Below are 23,781 nucleotides of genomic sequence, written 5' to 3' on the forward strand. Positions count from 1 at the left end.
TTAATCACCAAAACACAACATGTGTTCTTCTCAATGTACAGTTTTAATTTTGGATACATGTTTACTGTATAGGGGTTGCATTTATTTTTTCTTTATTTTTTGGGGGTGGGACTTTCTGGATTGTTTGCGTGTTGGTAATGTATTGTATTGATATTGTATTACTGCACTGTAGGAACTAGAAACATAAGCATGTCACTGCACCTGCTGTAACATCTGCTAATCTGTGTACACAAACAATGCATTTGAATTTGATTAGTTACATACAGTACATCTCTGAACTAGTCAATATCAGATTTTTTGTTCAATATACTATGAATTTAAATCATATTAGTCATCATCATAGCAGTACTTTTGAGTATACAGTTGATCATATTTATGTTTCTAATTTACAGAGAGCAACATGAAGAACAAGGAACACACCAGGCAGGTCCGAGATACTGTTGTGAAGAAGTTTAAAGCCGGATTTGGATACAAAAAGATATCAGACATACGTTTTCATGATGTAGTTCTCATAATCTGTACTAGACAAGCGAGTTGGCATGTTAAATCTACAGGTTTACCAAACGGTTAGGTGATCATCAATTAAGAGCAATTAGGTTAAGTAATAGTACAAGTAATAGTACTCTTTAACAAAAGAGAAAAGAATCATATCAAAAGTCATGTGAGAATTGCATTGTGAAAGGTAATTACTTAATATGAACATGTATTGCAATGTGAAACATGTATTTCTAGATGAAACACTGATTAAGTTTGGTGAAAAAGTGACTGTATGATTTTGTGTGTTATACTTAATCAATTGAAAATGTGCTTAAAGTTTTGAAACAAGTGCTTTTTGAGTTTTGTACTAACAGTTGTGAAAATGTACAACATACTTGAGGAAATTGCACCAAAACAATAAAAATTTACAAGATGTAATTATGTTGTGTTTTGGTGATTAAACCAACGTGTGGTGAAAGATGTCTACAAACAAAATTAATGCACAAAACTAATACACTGAGTCAAGCCATCTCAACCTTATCTGTGGTCTATGAACCCCTCAGTATTCCTTGTCTAACCACCAGCCATGTCTCTCTCTCCTGCTGTGTGTGTGTGTGTGTGTGTGTGTGTGTGTGTGTGTGCGTGCGTGTGCATGTGTATGTTTCAGTGGACGAGACACTGGTGAGACTGGTGAATGGATCAGGCCCTCACGAGGGGAGAGTGGAGGTGTTCCATGAGAGGCGCTGGGGAACGGTGTGTGACGACGTCTGGGACAAGAAGGACGGTGACGTGGTCTGCAGGATGCTTGGCTACACAGGGGCCTTCGAGATCCATAAAACAGGCCGGTTTGGACAAGGTAACCCAGCTAGCACTTTTGGTTCCTTTGAAGTTGTGGGAATGTAAGTTGAGCTTTACTTTACTTTACTGACTTCATTGTCCCCATGGGGAAATTTTGTTGCAGTGTCATGTACACGTTTAAAGTGGCGTTTAAGTACAAAACAAATTGACAATACAACTTTCATAACAATTACAGTACATACCAATAAAAAGAAACTAGCCTGCTGGCTTTACTGAGTCGATAGGAACATCAGCCCGAGCTATTTCGGAGGGATATCACACCTGGCACAAATGATTGTCTAGCTTTGTTTTTCCTGCCGAGGGGTGCCCTATATCTGCATCCAGAGGGGAGTAGTTCAAAGTCCGGGTACACGGGGTGGCTTGGGTCAAAAATGATTTGGATTTTGGGTCTAAAATTATTTAGATTTTTGGTTTCCCATTAGTTCTGAGAACGAAGCCATACATTTCCTGAACGGTAAAACTTAAGGTTTTTAAACGTTCTGAGAACAGATGTAAATATGTTGTCTGTTCCTGGAACGTACATTTTTAGGTTGCAGGGAAGTTCTGATAACGTTTTACTATGGTCCCCTGAAAGATTTCCTCTGAGGTTTTATTAACGTTCTGAGATTGGAAAAGATAGGTTACTTTGAGAATTTTGAATAACTTCCTTAAAAAACTTTCACTGACTGTTTCAATAAGACTTTATAACACTGCTAGATTAGTTTGGGTTAACTGTTTTGAACTCCAAACACAGATAGGACACATGGAAATGAATTAGGCATTAATCGTGCAAAAACATTTCTTTATTATTGTGGCATGGCATCAGTGAGATTCAAACCTTTGATCTTCTGTTCTCTAACCATGGAATTAGCTCACTGTGCCACCAGGATGGAGCTAGCATCAGGAGTTGTAACAGAAATTATTTTCTCATAGTTTCATTCTGAACAAAACCATTTTTCTTTTTGTTGTGTTCCACTGTTCCGACCTGCAAAATAAAGTTTTGAACTGGTTCGAATGCCAAAAATTATATTGTTCTTTCTGTTCCTTTTTAAACCTCTGAAATCATTTTTTTTTAAATTACATTAGCTCGATATTAAATTACTTCACCAATCAGTGCAGATTGTGCAGCTTGCTATGGAGCGGGCAAGCTATAGTTATTTTAGCCTAAGCAGCCGATAGTGCCTGGGTGCTATCAGCTGCCTAAGCTATAGTTGTTTACATGCACAATGGACCACCAAGTGTAGTGAGCGAGATGCGACTGAAATTTTGCAGGTGAGGAGAGAGTGAGAGAGTGGAGGAGGAGGCTTGGCTTGAAGTGCTGGGTATCTTGTTATGACATGCATTATCTGAATTAGGCCTACAGAGGAGAGGCTTCTATGGAGGAACTTTGAATGTCTTTGAACTTCCGAGAGCTAGCTAGCTAACTGCCTTGTGTGTGCAGAGAGGCACCAGAATTTAAAACAGTTAATAAATCCAATGGGAAACGTGATAACTATAATGCCTGTAACTAGCAGTGGAAAAGGTGATCCATTCTTCTCAAATTATACAGCTCTCCCTAATTTCTGAATCACGCTTGTAATTTCAGTAGGCTACAGTTGTCACGCCCTGACCGTAGATTGCTTTGTATGTTTCTATTTTTAGTTTGGTCAGGGTGTGATGTGGGTGGGTATTCTATGTTTTTGTTCTAGGTTTGTATTTCTATGTGTTTGGTCTGGTATGGTTCCCAATCAGAGGCAGCTGTCAATCGTTGTCTCTGATTGAGAACCATACTTAGGCAGCCTGGTTTCGCCCTTGAGTTGTGGGTAGTTGTTTTCTGTCTCTGTGTTTGCACCAGACAGAACTGTTTCGTGTTGGTCTATTTTTTGTTTGTTATTTTGGTCTTATTTTGTTCTGAGTTTAATAAATATGAACACTTACCACGCCGCATATTAGTCCGATCCTTCCTACTCCTCAGACGAAGAGGACAGCCGTTACAACAGTAGCTTAAGCTTTGGAGGGGGAGGGGCACGTTGCCAACACGTACTGGCCAATATTTTCAGCTAGCAGGCAGACACTGGACTAAGTTTCTAAGTGACAGAGTGAGGACTTTGGCATAGGCACCTTGTTGTGTTATTTGTGGGACAAAAACAATATGCCTGGAACGTAAAACAATGGCATTAACTAGTTACCATGCTTTTAAAATAATGGTTCTGTACTGGAACAGTATAGATCACTTTCGTTCCCATTTCTGATTCTGTTCATCAAATGTTTTTGTTCATTTCAGGTTTTCTGTTCTGTTCCCAGAAACAGTTCCAACCCCTGGCTAGCATGCCATGTTTTTTTTACTCATACAAAGCAATTGATTTTAGTCTATTCAAACAGACCCCATTTCATAGGAAACAAGCTCTCATTCAGATCAGGGTCATTTAGTGGACCTGAACACACTTAACAAGATAGAGAATAGAGAGAGTTTTGTTGACGCTGAGAAAGGAATGTATATGTTTTTAAATAACATTCTTAGAACGTTCCTTGAACGTTACTAATGTTTTCTTGTGGTTTTTACATTTTACAGAAAGGTTTTTTAATGTTCATGAACATTACTCAAAATAGAACCATGAGGAAACTGACAGAAAACATTATGCTAAATACTGAAATTCCCATTGAAGAACGTTGTTTCTTAACGTTCTCAGAACAAATTGAGAACGGAACATTACTTTAAATAGAACCACGAGGAAACCTGGTGGAAACGTTATGCTTAAAATATTGAAATTCCCACAGGAGAATGTTGTTTCTTAACGTTCTCTGAACTATTTGAGAACATTATTTTAAATAGAACCATGAGGAAACCTGGTGGAAACATTATGCTTAAATATTGAAATTCCCACAGGAGAACATTGTTTCTTAATGTTCTCTGAACTATTTGAGAACATTCCCAATGTCAAGTCAGTTGGAGAACATTCATAGAACTGTAATGTAATCCAATGTAAACATGTTTAAACTTTTCGGAAACGTTCTGTTAACGTAATGAAATACCAAGAAAATAACGGTATTTTGTCAAGTTCCTTAAATGTTCCAAAGCCAAACTACTATCCTGCACAATTCCCAGAACCTTGTGGGAAGGTTGTATGCAAAATAACCATAGGACAACCACACTCTCACCAAGCTCTAAGAAACATATGGTTCTCAGAACATTATGTGCTAGCTGGGAAGCCACTTTGCAGTTTATCTCCATCTAGTTAGGAACTAACTACAGTACAGACTGTGATAAATGTGTTTCAGGGTGTTGGATTATGATTTTTATCATTTGTTTTTGTAATTGTACTTTTTTATGGTGGGTATTAGTGCACACAGCAGTAGAATACTACTGAGATTCATATAAGTTTATATGGAAAAATCATAGGAGCCAGATGCCATCAAAAAAGTCCCAGTGGTAATATCTGTTTCCTCTATGACCTTTTTTCAACAACTACCATTACATCACACACACACACACACACACACACACACACACACACACACACACACACACACACACACACACACACACACACACACACACACACACACACACACACACACACACACACACACACACCTCTGTTAGGTCCAATCAACATATTATGGTGTATTAATATTATTTGTTTCTGGGAATACTTATTCCAAGAGCCATGCTTTAAAATGTATTATAATTCACATTGGCTTTTGAGGGCGTATGTTATTTGAGGACGAATGAAACAATTGTAAATGTGTCTTTCATAGACCCCATTTGTGAGGCTAAGTTTTCTTTTGAAGTTTCCTTCATGTTCATGCTGCACTCAAGATGTTTCAGTTATTCAATGTAATGTAGTTGGTTGTGCTACGACTTGGAGTCTCTGTCACTTTATGGTGCTAAATGTGGTAGAAAGACCTTTGAGCAGAACTCTGATCATACACACTGTGTTTGCCAACATTCGAAGGGAAAATATTGCTCACACCTAAAGTTCAAAATGTTTCTGTGAACAAACGAATAGAGTAGATAGACAATAGGCCAGGCCTTCGTGATTGTGGTCCGTCCTCGACAATACCGTTGGTCATAAAGTATATGGAAAACAATATGGTATGATATTTACTTACACATCCTGTTCTTAAACATGAGAGGGACAGGACTCATTTGAACATTAGGGATACTACTTATTTGGAGCCAAGACACACAACGATAGATAACATTGCTGAAATTGAGACATTACTACCAAACAACACAAAGAATTCTCATTACAGACTTCTATTTGTACGCTATATCAGACCAGCACTGACGTTAAATAGTTTTGATGGTCTAGTCTGCTGGCTCCAACTAGAGCAGGATATATTGATGTTATATTGGCCTCTAATGGTCTTTCATCAAGTCTGTCTATGAATCCTCTCACCCCGTACACAGCCTCTGATTGGTCTATGGAAGGAAGCCCTCATGCATAGCTGTAAACTCTCATCATAGAGTAAAATAAATGAACGTCTGATTCAGGTTTATAAAAACCATATTGTGCTTTTTGTGCTTGTTATTTTGTCAGCATTCAAATATAACCCTGATGAAATCTGATTCAAATGTGGAGTAAGACAGACATGCTTATGCTAATGTAACTTTGTGGGAACCTTTGTTGGGACAGAGACATTCATATGACATATTGCATCTTAGAAACATATATTATGTGGATTGGTTTGATATACTGTTTATCTGTGCGGTTTTCTTGCATGTATATTAGACCTTGTTGTTATAGATCAAACCAAGTTGGGTTATGTTAGGCATATATTTAAGATCCTATGTCTTTGAATTATGTTAGTGAACTTATCAAACCTGCTTATTTAGCAAGTAAAGTAATTTAGATCCCAAAAAGAGCACAGTGGTAGAACAATAGACAGAGTGTAAAACCATCCAGCCCTCAAGCACACAAATGCATTCCCATCAGATTTACATACTGATTGATGACGTGACCTTTCTTCTCAAAGCGCATGATGAATTCATTGTCCCAAGTCTACCATTGTAACTCCAAACTCATCATGAACAATGGAATTCCTAAGGTGCCTTTATACATTGTACATTCATTTTGCACATCATTCTTCAGACAGCAACAATTCATTAAGCCATCCCGGAGATCTTGACTGGGTCTTGAAATAATTTTTATTTGGATCAAGAAGCAGGCCCTGGGGGGTGTTGTCATGTTTGTTTGTCGGCCTCCCAGCTCTGTCTTCAATGTAATTGATACAACAATAAACCCAGTTTCAGACAGAGGTTCCATGCCAGAGGTCCCCTCTGGTGGTGCTTAGCTACCCTAGCTGATGCCTGTGGACGGGAGAAAGGAGAGGCTTGCTCCAGTCTCCAGAACTTCTGTGTTTGTGGAGACACGGCGTGCTCTCATCCCTCTGCCAGATATCTGCCTCACATTAACGCTTCCAAGAGCTCTCAGAGGAGACTCGTGTGATGAATTACTCAGCAGACTGAGGGGCTAGGAGAGATAGGAGAGGAGCCTGAGTATGGCCAGACTCTGCTATCACAGTCTCTTCACTTCAGATAAAGGCTATGATTTGAGAGAAAGAATAGAACATCAGAGCCTGATACTTGGCTGGCCCCATGCAACTCTCTTTTTAACATCAGCTATCAGAGCAGCTAACCGATCACTGTACATAGCCAATCTGTAAATAGCACACCTCACCCCCATATTATTACTTGCTGTTTTGCACCCCAGTATCTCAACTTGCACATCATCATCTGCACATCTATCACTCCAGTATTAATGCTAAATTGTAATTATTTTGCCTCTATGGCCTATTTATTGCCTACCTCCTTACTCTTCTACATTTGCACACACTGTACATAGATTATTTCTATTGTGTTATTAACTGTACGTTTGTTTATGTGTAACTCTGTGTTGTTTGATTTTGTCACACTGCTTTGCTTTATCTTGGCCAGGTCGCAGTTGTAAATGAAAACGTGTTCTTAACTGGCCTACCTGGTTAAATAAATAAAGGTGAAATAAAAAAATATGAAAAATGTCTTTGAAAAAATCCTCTAAATCCCTCCTTTATAATCTCAGTTGAAAACCATATGTTTCTGTAAGTACTGGAGTGACCTGCACTGTCAGGTAAATCTTGACTAAAGTGTTTCCTCTCTCTCTATCTCTATCTCTGTCTCTAATATATTGCCCTGTCTCTTTCTACAGGTACTGGGCTCATCTGGATGGATGATGTGGCCTGTGTTGGGAATGAGGACACCATCCACCAGTGCAAGTTCTCAGGCTGGGGCAAGACTAACTGTGGGCACGTGGAGGATGCGGGGGTGACATGCAACACCTAACACCCACCATTTTAACTCCCACTGAGTTCAGTTCTAAACTGCAGAGTTAAATTGCAGATGACAGGCAGCGTGAGGCAGAGCAGAGGGGCTGCGTTCTGACGCCCTACACCTACTGACTGCTGTGGGCAACTGATTTGACTTCAGACCCCTTTAGGGCCTCATGGCCGACTTTGTCTAAGTAAAGTATGTTTAACAATAGCTGAACTAGATTCAGTGCCTTTAAAGGACCAACTTAAAAAATGGTCAGTCACAAATGTTTGTCCAATTGTTGACAGATGACGCGATTACAAAGAAAAGAAAGGGAACTAATGCCATTTGAAATAGGAACTAATGCCATTTGAAATAGGTGTATGGCTTGGCCCCAGTACGATTGATTGGCTTGTGTCTGTCGATTTCAACATTTCTGTCTGTGGAAGCAAGCATTGTTTTTTTTATCATCATGACTTAGAGTCTCTCTCTCTCTCTCTCTCTCTCTCTCTCTCTCTCTCTCTTTCATTATTCTCCCTTCAACTGGCTAATTTTGATTATGTTAGAGTGCAGCCAAAAATGCCTCTTTCTTCATCGACAATTGCAGGGGCGGTTTGGAGACTAACGGTTGGTTTATGTATGGAAACCAGGACTAAAGTAAGACAAATTACAGCCCTAGATGGCTTTTTATATTTTGGGAACATTTTTATGGAATGGTAAAACATGCACAACGACTTGAGGTTTATCACAGGAAAGGAAACAGGGAAATATAGATTATTGTGTGAAATAAGCAAAACCAAACGCTGATGTAATACACTTTCAAATGTAAATCAAGTGTTTCCATGAGCATGATATCTTTTATCATAGATTTCTGTAGATGAGCCTAGACAAATATTGCTTTGGGATAAGCAAAGATATGTGCTGAGGTCCTGAGGACTAGGTTTGATATACTTTGAGACACATAAATCTGGACTATCTCTCAGTTTTTCATTTGAAGCGTGGAAGCAGCTCCCCTTTAGACATGGTCCTCACTTTCATCCACTGAGGTTCATATTCCGACAAGTGCTATTGAGGTGTTATAGAGTGCCATAGAGCAGTGGAGGTTGGTGGAAGGAGCTATAGGAGGACGGGATCATTGTAATGGTTGGAATGGAATAAATGGAGTGGTATCGAAGAGGTCAAACATATGGAAACCACATTTTTGACTCCATTCCTTTATACCATTCCAGCCATTACAACAAGCCCATAGCTCCTCCCACCAGCCTCCAGTGCTATAGAGTGCTATAGAGTTTTCTGGTTCGAATACCTGAGCCGACAAGGTGAAAAATCTGTAGATGTTCCCTTGAGCAAGGCACTTGACCTTAATTTGCTCCAGGGGAGCCGTACTACTATTGCGGATCCTGTAAAACAACACATTTCACTGCACCTTTCTGGTGTATGTGACTACTGTCAAAGATAACACCTTACCCTCTTTGTATATTTTCATTCAGATTGGTAATGCTTCCCTCTTGGGAAAGAAACTATAAAAAAATATTTTCTATTGGAACTCTTCAGAATTATTTTCATAGAAAGAAATTATTCTGGTTTTGTAGAAATACATATTCCTGCAGTATGTGATCATTACTATTATAATCCACTCTCAAATATTCAACTAGGGTGCAGTTAGTCTGTGAACATAGAGGTAATTGTTGCATGGAACTTCAACTGTTCTGTAAATTCATCAGTCATGCAATGCCTTTTCAAGTACAAGGGAGCAGCCTGCACACAATTTTGATTTGTATAACAGGGACCACAAACCCAAGTTCCCATTTAGGAACATACTATCAAATACCAGGATGCTATAATTGCCACAGAATGTGAAGTCGAGATTGGTTGATGTATTATACCATGGTACCCCTGTAACTCTAACCAACACTTTTATTGGACAAGATTTAATAAGGACTTTTGAGGAGTGTAAATATCTGTTTATCGATTGTGCTGGTCATAACACCCGGCCCACATGAAAAAATACTACAGTTTACTATAGAATACTACAGCACTTACTATAAAATTCTGCAGTAAACTGTAATACTGTAAAATACTATACTACACACTGTAGCATCCCTCGATCATGTGTGGTAGTACTTACTAGAGAACGTTGGAATATACCGTAGAATACTATAGTAAATACTACAGTATTATCTGCAAAGAAAACACTGTAGTAATTACAACAGTAATGTCCGCAAAAACACTACAGTCGGCAAAAACACTAAACTTTTTAAAACTATATTAAATACTACAATATTTAATTAGCATATACACTGCCCATTCCCCTCGGTTGTCACTAGTTACCACAGCCGCATAGCATTTTAAGCCCCGCCTATTTTTCAATTTATCTTCTTAAAATGTGATTTTAAACCAAACCGTAACTTTAACCCTAACCTTAAATACACTGCTAACCTTATACCTACCTTAAATTTAGATGAAGAATCAATTTTTTTTCATCCATTTTTTATGTTATAGCCAATTTAGACTTTGTGGGTATGGTAACTAGTGGAAAACATTCCCCTCCCCCATATTCCAATTTGTTCCACCCACAAGTGAGAAACCTACATGCCAAGTATAGACCATATATTGTGTTACCCACAGATGATAGAAAAGAGCAGAAGTGCTGAATTATCTGTTTAGACCCCCAGTCTCAACTACATACAGGTAATTGAAAACATGATATTTTTAGTACTTGTCCAGTAGATTTCCTCAAGGACAAAGCCTCCACTTATGTCAAATATAATAAAACAAAAACATTATAGTAAGTACTACAGTAATCTCTTTAAAAAAACACTACATTAAAAACAGTAGTATATACACTAGTTTTATTTTACTACAATAATTATACGATAGTTAACTGTGAATATACAGTATACCACAGTAAATACTACAGTGAATATTACAGTAAAGTCTGCAAAACACTACAGTGAATACTATAGTATTTATACCATAGTATAGTATTTTTTTCATGTAATTTGAAATGTTTAAATAAATACAGTGAATATGTGACAATATGTCATATGTTCATTAGATAATACTTTGAAACTTGATATTTCTTGCTGATAAAAAAAAGATAATGTACTGTTGAAAGAATAAAATGGTATTAATTTGTTTGTGTGGACATTTATTTTTATTAAAATGAGGTTAGAGGCAATTCAGTAGAAAGCTAGGTAATCCTATCCCATACTATAGTTACAGTAGGGTTTCCCAAACTTGATCCTCGGGACCTCAAGGGTTTTTGCCCTAACAGTACACAGCTGATTCAAATTATCAACAATTGATGATTATTTTAATTAACTGTATAGTCCAACGGCAAAGCCAAAACGTGCACCCTTTGGGGTCCCGAAGACCGTGTTTGTGAAACCCTGCTGTAGCTACATCAAGAAAACAGGTGAAGATGGAGAGAGGAAGTTGGGCATGGCATCTCTGGATTGACAACTGAGAAACAATTACGTTAAAAGTGGTTCCACATGGAGGACGGATATAGAAATGACTGCTGGATAATCACCTGATCACTTCAACATATGGTGAGCCTAGGGCAGGGGAAGGAAACAGTGTTCCTGGAGTGCTGCAGGTACTGCAGGATTTTGTTCCAAATAGGCACTACACCTGATCAACTGAGCTAATTGATCAGTTCAGTGATTGCCTAAATTGAACACACCTGGTTTCAGGTCAGTTACATAATAAACATGAAGTCCCTGCGGCACTCCAGGACTAGGGTTGCCTACCGAGAACAAAGACCTTGAATCACGAGTGAGGGGAAGATGTGTTTAATCAACATGTTTAAACTTTTATTGGGGGATTTTTTTTATTTTTTATTTTAAAATTAAAAAATATATATTGTATGCAGGTAATAGCACTTATTCATTTTATCATATCAAATGTTTGGGTCTTTGTTACACCGAGGTTCTTACTCTCTGATTGTGGGAGTCTTTAGCATCTGGAACTGTATCAATCTATTTTCTACCCTCAGTTTTATGTCAAACACAGACAAACAACACCGAGTTGTTTATTTGAGGTATGACATGAGGACAATATTTGTTAAGGGATATTTCAGTGGAATTCACAGATGGACAAAGGAACCATTCGACTCTTATCCTCTATTGTACCCACAAGGCCTCTCTGGCGTCAACATCCATGACTGTCCCATTGAGTCAGCTCTGTATGAGAATTTGAAATGACAATCTGTGAATTTATTTAAAGGGATTTTGTGCAAGGGGTAGTGGGCTCAACAACTATCTCTTCAGTTAATTTATGGAAAGAAACCACATTGTTCAGAGCAGGCTCACATCACATAACTCTGAGAGAAAGGGCAGTTCCAGCAATCAGCACTACTTGATGTGTAACTTTAAAAAATGAGTATATTCCAAGGCTGCACTTCGAACTGCTACCCCAGAGCCCTCCAGAACTCCCCCATATTCCCATGAGTATTCTGGACAGGATCAACACTATAAGAAAGATTTGACAGCCGCTGTTTGCTATTGTAAACTAGCAAGAGTTATCGGTGGCCTTTGGCCTGGATTTCCTGAACAGTCTTCCATCTCCTGTGTCTGAATGTTCAGATGAAGCTGCTGTTGGAACACGCACATTCTGTTGACATGTCCATATACAGAATTGATTAACATATGCACACTGGATATGATCCAAATTAAAGTTAAACAATAAGCAAGAAATTGTCAAAATGCAGTTGATTATTCAAGTAAAACCATGGACAAATAAACCATGTATGCAGAACAACATTTGACATTGAAAACATGCATGAAATGATTAAATTGTGGATTTCCCCAATTCCACCCAATTTGAGCAGAGCTGAGGACAGCTCTTTCTTCCCCTCCAGAGCCCACACTGAGGTTTGACCAAGGAACACATATGTCTATAAAAACAACCAAAACATGTAGCAACAATGCACTGTCTTCATATTAAACTATGTTTCTACAATATAGTGCTGAATGAAAGAGGGGAAACAACTAGTGTATTGAAATGGTTCTCACCAGTGATTAAACAGCATGCAGTACCACCTGGAAGGGCAGTATATTTGGGGCATGGTCTTCCCATTGCTATGGGGATGTCGTGTAGCTATGAACATGTGGAGAAATTGGGTAAGACATGTGTGCCTCAACTGTGCTTGGGATCATTTCAGACACACATGCAGGCTGCAGCAGACATCTGCTCAAATGAGGCTGGTTAAATAACAAATTAAACAGGGGATTTGTCCCTTGATCTGCAGAAAATCTGGATATCTGTTCTGCCACTAGAGTCCAGGGTTTGGGCCCCAAACATGAAAATTTAAGATAAATAAACTTTTTTTTAACTTGCGTAAACAGTCTGTGAGAGAGTGCAGAACATTTGCATACCCAAAGCTATCTTTTCTCCCCTTAGAACACACACCATATCAGTCAAGAAAAAGACACACATGCATTGAACATAATTGTGGTTTATAAGAGAGATAAACAACACGGGTTTGACAAGTTGGCTCTGCATGAATCTCACATTTCAGTGCACTACAGTAGGCCTTCATTGATTTGGAATCTGATATATTATGGTACCACAGGACCATCCTCCTTGCTCAACACACCACTGGTGGTCACATCTACCTATTTATAACCTGTGGTCATGACATGCACTATACGTTTGTAAGATGTTTAATGTAGGTTAAAGCACTTTGGTGCATCTACATGTACCCACCATCCACATAGACTGAAGGTCCACACAAACAACATACCTCTCTATTTAGCTCCTATGCCTGCCCTCTGCTGGTGTAATACATGTATTTTACTTGCATATATATATATATATATATATATATATATATATATATATATATATATATATATATATATATTTTTTATCAAACCAGAAGCACCATTAGCTACATCATGACATTATATTATACACCAGTGTGTCCATGCCTCTGACCTGTATTTCAAATAGTTGGTGGGCTCAATCTGAGCAGTGGAGGCTGCTGAGGGGAGGACGGCTCATAATAATAGCTGGAACGGAGCAATTAAGGTGCTACCAACCTCCTGTGGCTCAATCACTGTATACATCTATGGGCTACATATTCAGAGGGTGTGGGTTACAAATGCGGAACACACATTTCGGTTGAATACATTCAATTGTGCAACTGACTAGGCATTCACTTTCTCTTTTCATTACATATTTTAAAACGCTTTTTCATTTGACAGACGTGCCGTTTGTCCTTCTAGCGCGCCTGTACTTGACCTACGTAAACAATTTTTGAACGAAGGCTGGGCGCGTTTTCTGCAGGTTTTGTGATGAAGACATAGCTAGTAGCTACAAGACAGAAATTGGTAAGAAATAATAATGAGTGAATTTATCCCATTATGATTTAGTTACATAAAACGATCATAATCGTACGTTTGAGTAAATTAGCATGATCGCTAACTTTGGGTCCCTGCGATAACGTTAGATCACTGACGGTTGTTGAAGTTAGCCTAGCCGAATATGTAACTAACTGTTAAGGTATTACCGTCTATGAATGGGAAAACGTTCGCCTAGATCAGTGGCCTAGCCTTAGATAACACGTTAGCTAGCCAGTCAGCTGTGCTAGCATTGAACAATTATTTTACATCTGTCACATCTCTATTCACAGATCTAGGAAAGAATGGATTCCACTATTGCCAGTGATGTGAATGGATTCAAGACGCCCTGCAAACCAGACAGGGTGAAGAGCCTTCTCTCTGGTAGCACTGCCAGTCCTAGAACTCCCATAACCATCCCTGCCTCCCCTTTCATGAAGAAACTGGGATGTGGAACTGGGGTGAATGTGTATCTCATGAACAGGTTTGTTTTGTTTAGCTTCTTCAATGTCACCCATGGTTTTGGTGTGTCACGAGTCATGACCATGTTCCCATGTGCTCGTTTTTTTAGAGTTGGTAAACTGAACCTGTCTCCGTGGGCTGTCAAAAAGATCAACAACAAATGTGCCTCAAAGCAGGTGGGTGTCTACCAGAGACGACTCTGTGACGAGGCAAATATCCTGAAAGGCCTGCAGCACCCAAACATTGTTGGTAAGAATGAAAATGTTTTTTATTTTTTTACAGTGTAATGACCTATACTCTACATGAAAAGGGTTACCGTACTTGTGCATATTATAAAGATTGTGTTGAACAAATCCCAGTCCATGCAATATTTGGTTCTTGATATCTGTATTAACAGCCATATGATTTGACAGGATTCCGTGCCTTCACCACTGCCAATGATGGCTCTAAGTGCCTGGCCATGGAGTATGGTGGGGAGAAGTCCCTGAATGACCTGATAGAGTGGCGAAGAGAGGAGGGCCTGAAGGCTTATCCAGCTGCCACCATTGAGAAAGTGGCCTTGCATGTGGCGCGTGGCCTACAGGTAACCTCATACTCATCTTTTGAACCCAGTTTACACCTGGTCTAGGTCCGGAAGGGGTGGGTAATTGAGCGTGCATGTAAACAGAAAGCTGTAATACCAGGAGTACTGTAAACTGTATAGGCTTTGATGTGTTTATACAGATAGGCTAATTGATATGGATGGCCTTTATTCATTTCTCATGCTTTGGGGAAGTCGGCAAATGTAATGTAAGCAAATGTAATTGAAGATTGCTTTTATACATTTTCCCCAACTCAATCCTCCTCTGATGTGAATACAGACATGTGGTGAAGGGTCTTTGAGTTCCTCCTCTATTGGTGTTATTACAAAAACAATTTGAGGTTCACGATTTCAAATGTTCTGTAATCCCCTGAAGGGGTGTTTTTTTTAAGTGTCACTGCTGAGTGTAGATATCTTTAATTCATTGCCTAGCTATGACCAAATAAACTTTAAAAGCCACCATGAGAATATCCTTAAATATCAATGTTCCTGTTTTCTCTTTCCCTCTCATTGTTCCCAGATGCTTCATGTTATTCCATCTTTTAATGCGAGTCAAACACATGACTGTACAATTGTTATAGAGGTATAGGAAGGAAACACTGAAATGTATATATTTTTTCCACTTTCTCCAGTACCTTCACAACGAGAAGAAGCTATTACATGGCGACATGAAGTCTTGCAATGTTGTCATCAAGGGTGACTTTGAGACTGTCAAAATCTGCGATGTGGGAGTCTCCTTGCAGTTGGATGAGAATATGAAAGGTAGATGTCACCATCTGAGCTGAATACATCCAATTAAACACTATGAAAAATAGGCATTACTTGGTATTTTGGTCGTTAGGCCTCGTTTCCCCATGTTGTCAGACAACCTGCCTTTTTCACTGTTAGTGTGAACCTGATAAATTAGTCTGGTGTAAACCCTAATTATACTTTAACAAAGTACATTCCTACTAGCCTGGTTTAGGACTCTGGGAGTAATGCCAAACATCTGTTGTTCCTGCAAAGATTTTCACAATGTTGCACGCACTCATGTCATGAGCCTAATGGAACGAATGCCAAGGGCTTTCTCATAAACACAGCCTGGGAATTCATGGTAGTGATGCTGTAGGGAGGGGTATAGAGTAACAGGTGGTTTGCCATGTAAACAATGCCTGTTTTCATGAGGTCATGGAACCTCTCAATGAAAAGGACACAATCAATACAAGTGTATGTATTCTTGTATTTCAGAAATAGGCTTTAGGCCTAGGCAAAAGTGACTCATTCCGGGTGTCAAGTGAAATGCAATAAGAGTTTAGTTTACCTCAAACCAAATGCAGAAGAGCTAGAACTTTGTTTAATGCACATTAATCATTTTATATAGACTCAAATTGGTAATAGTTTCACCCTTTCATGCAGCTTGCTTGTAAATGCTTTGAGCAATGTGTGATTAATTATAGTTAAGAGATGTTAACACTGGCAAGAAAAAGGAAAGGGGATCAAAAATGTTTACAATATCTCCATTTCTGTTACTTAGGCTTCAAAGCAAACATGTTCCCAACTTTAAGATCTTTACATTCTATTTTGGGATTTTCTGAGAACCACAAATAAACTGTTGGTCAAATATAAGATCTCCCAATATGCCTAAAAACCCTGGCTTCAATCACTGTATAACGTGTTTAAACCTATTCCTGTTTCTGCCTCTCTCAGTGAGTAACCCCAAAGCAGAGTACGTTGGCACTGAGCCGTGGAAGCCCAAGGAGGCTCTGGAAGAGGGAGGCGTGATCACGGACAAGGCAGACATCTTTGCCTACGGACTGACCCTGTGGGAGATGATGACTCTGGCCATGCCTCACTTGGAGATTGAGAACAGTGAGGAGGAGGGTAAGGAGAGTTCTCATACTCTGGCTGTATTTGAATCTAGAGCTCTTTTTAAAAGGCTATTTCTCTTACGTTAACTTGTTTTCGATAATTACTTCATAAGATCTGAGATTTGTCACTGTTTGTCAAACAATATCACTTGCTCAATGATTGCTTAAATATAAAAGTTTATTGTAAAATTACTTCTCTTTTTAGATGTCTCAATGGACGAGGATGACTTTGATGAGGATGCTTACTATGAGAGGTTGGGCACCCGACCGGCGCTGGACTCTGAGAGTCTTGGGGGAGCCTACCAGAGAATGGTGGAGCTCTTCTGGCTCTGCACGGAGGAGAATCCACAGAAACGCCCGTCGGCTGCCCAAATAGTTCAGGTTCTGGAGTCCAACATGCAGGCGGACGTCATTGTCATAGACTGATCAGTTAGACTAGTCTCATCTTATTCAAACCATACTGTAATGTTGACTAGTCTTGTTTTCGTAACCAGAAACCTTTCCTGTTTGTCTTGACTTGTATGTATGCAATGTACTGTACTCTTAGGTGAATTGTAGTAAACAAAATGTCTCAGTAAATTGATAAACAATTTAAAGAAGCTGCTTTTCTAAAGACTAATACTTCAGCATTTTAGTAGTGTCATGTGTTCATGTCAAATTGATGTGGGCATACATTGTGCAGCACAATCTGAAACTGAAGATGTAATGTAAAATATAGGAAGGAATTCTCAGCTGAAGCAGTCAGATTGTTAATGATCATGCAGTTAAATTAATATGCTTAGATGCTCATTGTCATTAAGACTAGCCTGACTGAAATTGTATCTTTATCAACTTAACTGTTATACACTGAACACATGCAACATGCACAAAGCTTCTCTCAAATGTTGTGCACAAATGTGTTAGATAATTTCTCCTTTGAGAATCCATTCACCTGACAGGTGTGGCATATTAAGAAGCTGATTAAACGGCATGATCATTACACAGGTGCACCTTGTGCTGGGGACAAGGCCACTTTAAAAGGTGCAGTTTTGTTGCAACACACGTCTCAAGTTGAGGGAGTGCACAATAGGCATGTTGACTATAGGAAAGTGCACTAAATCTGTTTCCGGGAAATGTCAATTTCGCTACCATAAGTACCAACCGCTATTTCGCTACCATAAGTACCAACCGCAGACCATGTGTAACCACACCAGCCCAAAATCTTTGAATGTTGCGTTTTTATATTTTTGCTCAGTACAGATATTTAGCTCACAATGCATTTCTGTAAGTAGCAGCAGCACACAACGGTTAGTTCTATTGCTGACAAACTACTCTACCCAAAATGCACCTGTTTCACTAGAAGACCGCAGCATGACATGTATTTTCCAAGAAATTGTGATTCTGAAGTGTGATAAGAGGTAATGATTTTATTCAAACTATGTAGAAGAGATCAATCACCATCTCTTCAAAGTAAGTTACTACATATTGTCCAGTTCAGCGTTCTCTATGAAATGTGTGATTAGAAATGATGGATGTATGTCCATTTAAAAGTGGTGACGGTAGTGTGATAATGTAAATGTATATTTTCCTACGTTTAACACACTCATTAAAAGACCAAAATATGTCAAATGTAATTTCAGCCTTAACCAATGAAATTGTAGACCATAAACGCAGGCGTCTCGCAGTACTTTGTGGCGAACAGTTTGCCGTCTGGGGTAGGGTCAGAGAAGGCGATTTCCTCCTTGGTCAGGTGGCCCCCATACATAAAGGAGTTTCTGAAATGACAGAAATACATTCATTAAAATGGGATATGACCTTTCCTGGTTAAATCAGGAATAACTCAGTTTATATATCACTGAAACGAATGCACCCTCAAACCAGTAGCTATCCACATTTTCCATTGTTATGCAGACCACATCCCTTACATTAACAACATCCATTTATCTCAAGTCGTTAGCACTACCCAACCTGTAATAATTCTCTTACCGGACGGTGTCGAGCATCCTTGTGGCGATGCCCTTCCTACGGGCCAGGCTGAACACCCAGATACGGCTGACCCCACAGATGGCCTTCTCTGGGGTGATAGAGCAGCACCAGACCCTGTGGAGCTCCATGAAATCCTCCTTGGTCATGTCCTTAGTCTGCTCTGGCTGCTCCAGCACTCTGAAGCCCTGGAAACAAAGGTCAAGATAGCCCAATCATTCATCAGTCACTCAGATAAATATCCCTGTAAGATAGCAATCCACTCACCAACAACACCTAGTTAGAAAGTGAGAATAACCAACCAAGTGTGTTTACAAAGACCTGATTGAATCTCCTTGAGAACTCCCCTATTGGTAGTTATCTGTCATATGTGCTCTGCCATGAGGCATCAGATGACCATCCCGTCACTGGCCCTCATGAACACAGAGTTGACAGCAGAAATGACCGTGCACTAAAGCTCACGTCTGATTCTATCTGAGCGTATATGAGTTAATTTCTTGATAAATCAAACTTCATCTTTCGCAAGCACGCGACCGGAAATTAACATTATCACAGGCCTTTACGTCACCATAGTCGGGTAAAATACTCCTGATCCATTACTGAAAAACCTACCATGTTTGGAGCATGACACATTTGAACAGAGCGCAAAAGTTTAGCAGCACCGGAGAAAATAGATTTTACCTGTCGTATGTGCTCTGCAATGAGGCAGCCGACGACCATCCTGTCACTGTTCACAAACAGATAGGTTTTAGCCTGGCTGGGGCAGCTGAGGGACACTTGCTGGAAGCCCAACTCGTTGTCAGCAAGTTGCCTCACATCTTCTGCCTGATAAACATTAAGCATGAACAAGTGGGTTCAGAATTCCATTCACACCAAATGCATAAACACAAACTGATGTGATTGATACAGTTGTGGAAAAAAATATTGGCATCCTTGCACTTTTCTTAAATAATTCACAATTTCTTCTAAAATAAGTTGACGTTGCAAACTTTAGTTCCCCACACCTCAACATTGCAGAAACAATTTTATTTTTGTAAACTTAAGTTTACAATTTTAAATTTAGAAAATAAAGACAAATGGCATGGACAAAATTATTGGCACCCCAGCTAGTACATGGTTGCACAGCCTTTGGCCAAGATAGAAGCATTTGTTGGCAGTTGTTCATCAATGAGCTTGCTGGACCATTCTACTAGCAATTTGGCCCACTCTTAAGCAGCAAACTGCTCTAATTCTTCAATGTTTGAGGTTATGCCCTCCACCAACTGCTGTTTTCAGCTCTCACCATAGGTTATAGATATGACAGAACAGTCCAGCGCTTCTTGAACCAATTCTGTGCTTTTGATGTGTGTTTGGGGTTGTTGTCCGGCTGGAAGACCCACAACCTTCAAAAAGGGCTTCAGAGTGCTGGAGCAGCCAGAGGACATGACCAAGGAGGATTTCAGACCGTTTTTGGATTGAACATTGCAATCCAAAACACATTTATAATCTGCTGAACAGAGGCAGCTAAGCAACCCCACAGCATTATCAAAACCTTCCCCATGTTTGACTGGGAGGATGGTGATCTTTTCTTTGAATGCTTCATTTGGCCGTTGGTAAACATAGGAACACTCTGACCGAGGCACATCTAAGCCTTATTGAACTTCTCAAAAACCCACCTAAACAAGCCTAAATCCTGGGGAAATATTCTGTGGGCCAATTAAACACAATTAAAGCTCTTTGGCAATAACAACCAGCGTTTACTGACGACCAAATGAAGCATTCAATGAAAATAACACCCTCCCTACAATCAAACAAAGGGGAGGTTTGATAATGCTGTGGGGTTGCTTTGCTGTCTCTGTTACTGGGGGCCATGAATGTGCGCAAGGAGTTTTGTAGACCAATGTTCAACCCAGGGTCCAAAAACTGTCTCTGATGAAGGTTGTGGGTCTTCCATTTTAGAAGAAAGGGAATTATTTAAGAAAAGTGCAAGTACTGTACCTTTCTGACAGCGTATTTTGGATCATCTGGTAGAACCAGAATGATTTTTCCATCCCAGAAATCTGCTACCACCCTCTCTTTCTTCCAGCCCTGGGAACGAGAAGGAAACATTGATTAAGCAGCCGTCAGAAATCAAGAGAGAGAGAGTGGTCAGTTACATTTTCCCCCCACTAAACCATGGCAGAGGATTTGGCTAAGCTTTTGTGGAAAAAATAATGAGCCACTCTAAAAGCAACATCCTTAGGGCAACTTGTACACATCAGTAGGAGGGAGGAAACGCCTGGGCGTACGCACCACAAACGTAATACTGTCCAGAAAACGCTTATGGAACTGTGTGTGCTGGAAGTTGTCTTCCAGGCTGTCTGCACTGTAGATCATGCCACATGACCCACACGTGGTGGCCCCAAACTGCTTCTGGCCTGCATCCTGAGGTAAACACAGAGCATTAGCAGAGCTCACATATGGCAGGGAGAGAGAGGTAACAGTCATCATCAACATTTCCATCCATTAATCTGTCCATCAAAGGATTTACTTACAATTATGAGTTGATCATCAGCCTCAGCCTGTTTATTCATATCTCTCTTCTTCCTGGCTCTCCTCTCTTTAGCAGCAGAGGGAATGGGGTGACCAAGGGAAGAGGGGGTGCTGCAATTCATTGGAGAGGCCTGAGCTGCTTTCCTCTGGGGCCTACAGGGAGAAAATAAACATTATAATAAATGCATATACACTCCCGTATACAGTGTTACAGAGTTACTACTACTTGACCATGTGCGAGACTGTAAATAATTTCCTCCCTAGAGGGCAGTAAACCATTTTAGCTGAAAATAAACAGAAGTGGTTTTTGCCTACCTCTTTGATTCAGATCCAAAGATTGTACACACAGCTGAGGATTCTACAGAATCGGCTAAGGAGTCTAAAGGGGAGAGAGAAATCATAAATGAAAAAGACATTTGATTTGAAGTAAAAACATATGAATGATAATTGATCAATGACAAAAAAAACTACCTTTGACTGGACTGCTGATACAGGTTAATGGGCTAATATCACTGAGATCAAACACTGCATGAGAGCCTGCATCCGTGATAAAGTCCTCCTACAAACAGTGAAAGAACAATATAATAAAATGTAGTATGTCTACACTATGCTTTGTTAATTATTTCCCCATGGGATTAACAGACATTGAGATTCAGGCTAAACACGTTTCCAGTGATATACAGCTCACCTGAGTGTTTATTTCTGGGGATCCTGAACATGTGGGAGACAAAGATATGTTTAACACAATGCTGACATCCTTGCTCATGCCATATTTCTCTGCTATAGCTCTGGGTGACAGGGCCTCAGGTGACCCTGGACTCTTTAGCAAATCCTGGACACTGGGTGGAGACTGCAGCTCTTCCTGCAGTTTCTTCACTACAATAGCACATCGCTTTGGAGATGGGGCTTTTTGTTTTTTTTCTTGTTTTCCCTCTGACGCATGAACCAGAGCATTTGTTTTCTCAAAACTCAAAGCTGGCTTGGTAGATTTCGGGGCAGACTTTTTGTACATGGAGGCTGGCTTTTTTCCTGTGCTGAAAAAGGCAGCCCCAACGAAGATTTTAGGCTTGGGCTTAGACTTTAAACCACCGAAGGTCAAGGGGATGCCTTTTTTCAGCTCCACTTGCTTTGTGCTGGTGGGTGCTTTAGGCTTTGAGGAATTGATCAGGCTTGATTTGAAGTTGCCGTTTCCCTTTAAGCCAGTCTTCATTCTGTGTACATCGGCCACTTTCTTGACCTTGTTACTGTTAATCATCCTCTTTTTCTCAGCATCCGTCAGTATTCCATACGGATCCACAGTGGTCAGCCTTGGCAGTGATTTGGTCTCATTCAGCATCTTCCTCTCCAGTGGTGTCAGGTACAAAGGATTGCGTTTACCATAGAAGGACCCTGTAACCACAGCAGGCTGGAATGGAGAGGCTCTCTTCTGAGCAATCTTTAGGGGAGATGGAGCTGGTGATCTCTGAGGGGATGGGCAGTTCTCCTTCTCCTGGTGTCTGGCTGACATCTTCTTTAGTGGAGACTGGTGCAGCCGGGGTGACTTTCTTTTCAGGGGAGATCCTCCATCCTTGACAGGCCTTTCGGCTGGGCGACTACAAATGTTGTAGTAGAATAATAAGGATGTTAGTCAATGTTATATGCATGATTGATTGATTTAACACATATGATGGACTAATGCACATCTTGTAACGCACCTGTGCTTCCTTGTAGTACTAGGCATCATGTTTCTAACTTCACTGGAAGAATAAATAGCATCAGTAAATGAACCATGCATAATCAGTTAGCATAACAACAATAATACAATATAATTGAAATGCAAACATAATGTAATTTAAACACTGAACAGTTATTGTTAAATATCTTGACGCTAAATATTTGTGAAGATAGCAGTCTCTGCCAGCCAGGGTTCAGTGGCTGAGTGAATAATATTTTGGAGGGATCATCATGGATTGCCATAAATACCCAGCTACAACACTGTCTGGCAAACATACCTAACGTTAGTAGCTAACGTGAAGTGATCAAACTTGCCAGCAACTTTTTACCAAAAGGTTACTAAACTCATTTTAGCTAGAAGTTTGCTAGATACTCGTTTTTGTGCCTGACAGGATTCTTAATAGTTAGCTAATTTAGCGTACAGAGTTGAAGTGCACACAGGGGTGTATTCATTATGCCTGTTTTGCAACAGGAACCGTTTAAGTTTTGCTACGACGGTAGGTCCCTCGCAGTTTCGCTCTGTTTGCGGTTCCGATTGGTTCTTTAGCGGTTACAAAACGTAATGAATACACCCTAACAGTAGCTGACTTTCAAAATCAAAACGTCATGCCATCTAAACACCTTTGCTAACTGACTTTAATCAAATACATTGTTCTTTCACAAACACATACCAAGCAGACGTTATCCACAACGTAACAAAGTTTGAAAGTTGTGGAACTGTGGTTTGCTTGCCACAACCAGCCTTCTGTTTCCCCGCGGTTCTTTCACAGACTG

The 23,781-nt window shown here is 39.8% G+C and overlaps 3 protein-coding genes across 4 annotated transcripts in view; 2 read left to right on the top strand and 1 right to left on the bottom strand.

Moving 5' to 3' along the window:
• Nucleotides 1–10,721, top strand: part of LOC139415131 (scavenger receptor class A member 5-like) — a 72,102-nt gene extending 61,381 nt beyond the window's left edge. For both annotated transcript variants that reach the window (XM_071162980.1, XM_071162981.1), the window contains exons 8-9: nt 1,145–1,333; nt 7,485–10,721. In XM_071162980.1, coding sequence (XP_071019081.1) covers nt 1,145–1,333; nt 7,485–7,618 — 323 coding nt within the window. In that variant the 3' untranslated portion in view covers nt 7,619–10,721. The remainder of the gene's footprint in view (nt 1–1,144; nt 1,334–7,484) is intronic.
• A 3,126-nt stretch (nt 10,722–13,847) lies between these two features.
• On the top strand, nt 13,848–18,469 carry LOC139415134 (lymphokine-activated killer T-cell-originated protein kinase homolog). The gene is made up of 7 exons (XM_071162985.1): nt 13,848–13,923; nt 14,226–14,416; nt 14,504–14,643; nt 14,808–14,977; nt 15,607–15,736; nt 16,661–16,834; nt 17,027–18,469. Exons 2-7 carry the CDS (start codon nt 14,238–14,240, stop codon nt 17,245–17,247), a joined length of 1,014 nt encoding a protein of 337 aa, XP_071019086.1. The 5' UTR covers nt 13,848–13,923; nt 14,226–14,237; the 3' UTR covers nt 17,248–18,469.
• Nucleotides 18,443–23,771, bottom strand: LOC139415133 (N-acetyltransferase ESCO2-like). Its single transcript, XM_071162984.1, has 11 exons — nt 23,679–23,771; nt 22,989–23,030; nt 21,983–22,886; nt 21,766–21,853; nt 21,610–21,673; nt 21,297–21,447; nt 21,055–21,186; nt 20,761–20,850; nt 19,465–19,608; nt 18,787–18,971; nt 18,443–18,575 (listed from the first exon to the last, which is right to left on the bottom strand). The coding sequence occupies exons 2-11, from the start codon at nt 23,015–23,017 to the stop codon at nt 18,443–18,445; spliced, it is 1,920 nt and encodes a 639-aa protein (XP_071019085.1). The 5' UTR covers nt 23,018–23,030; nt 23,679–23,771.
• Between the last annotated feature and the right edge of the window lie 10 nt (nt 23,772–23,781).

This window comes from Oncorhynchus clarkii, chromosome 8 (genome assembly GCF_045791955.1).
Source record: "Oncorhynchus clarkii lewisi isolate Uvic-CL-2024 chromosome 8, UVic_Ocla_1.0, whole genome shotgun sequence".
In the NCBI taxonomy this organism is placed as follows: domain Eukaryota; kingdom Metazoa; phylum Chordata; class Actinopteri; order Salmoniformes; family Salmonidae; genus Oncorhynchus; species Oncorhynchus clarkii.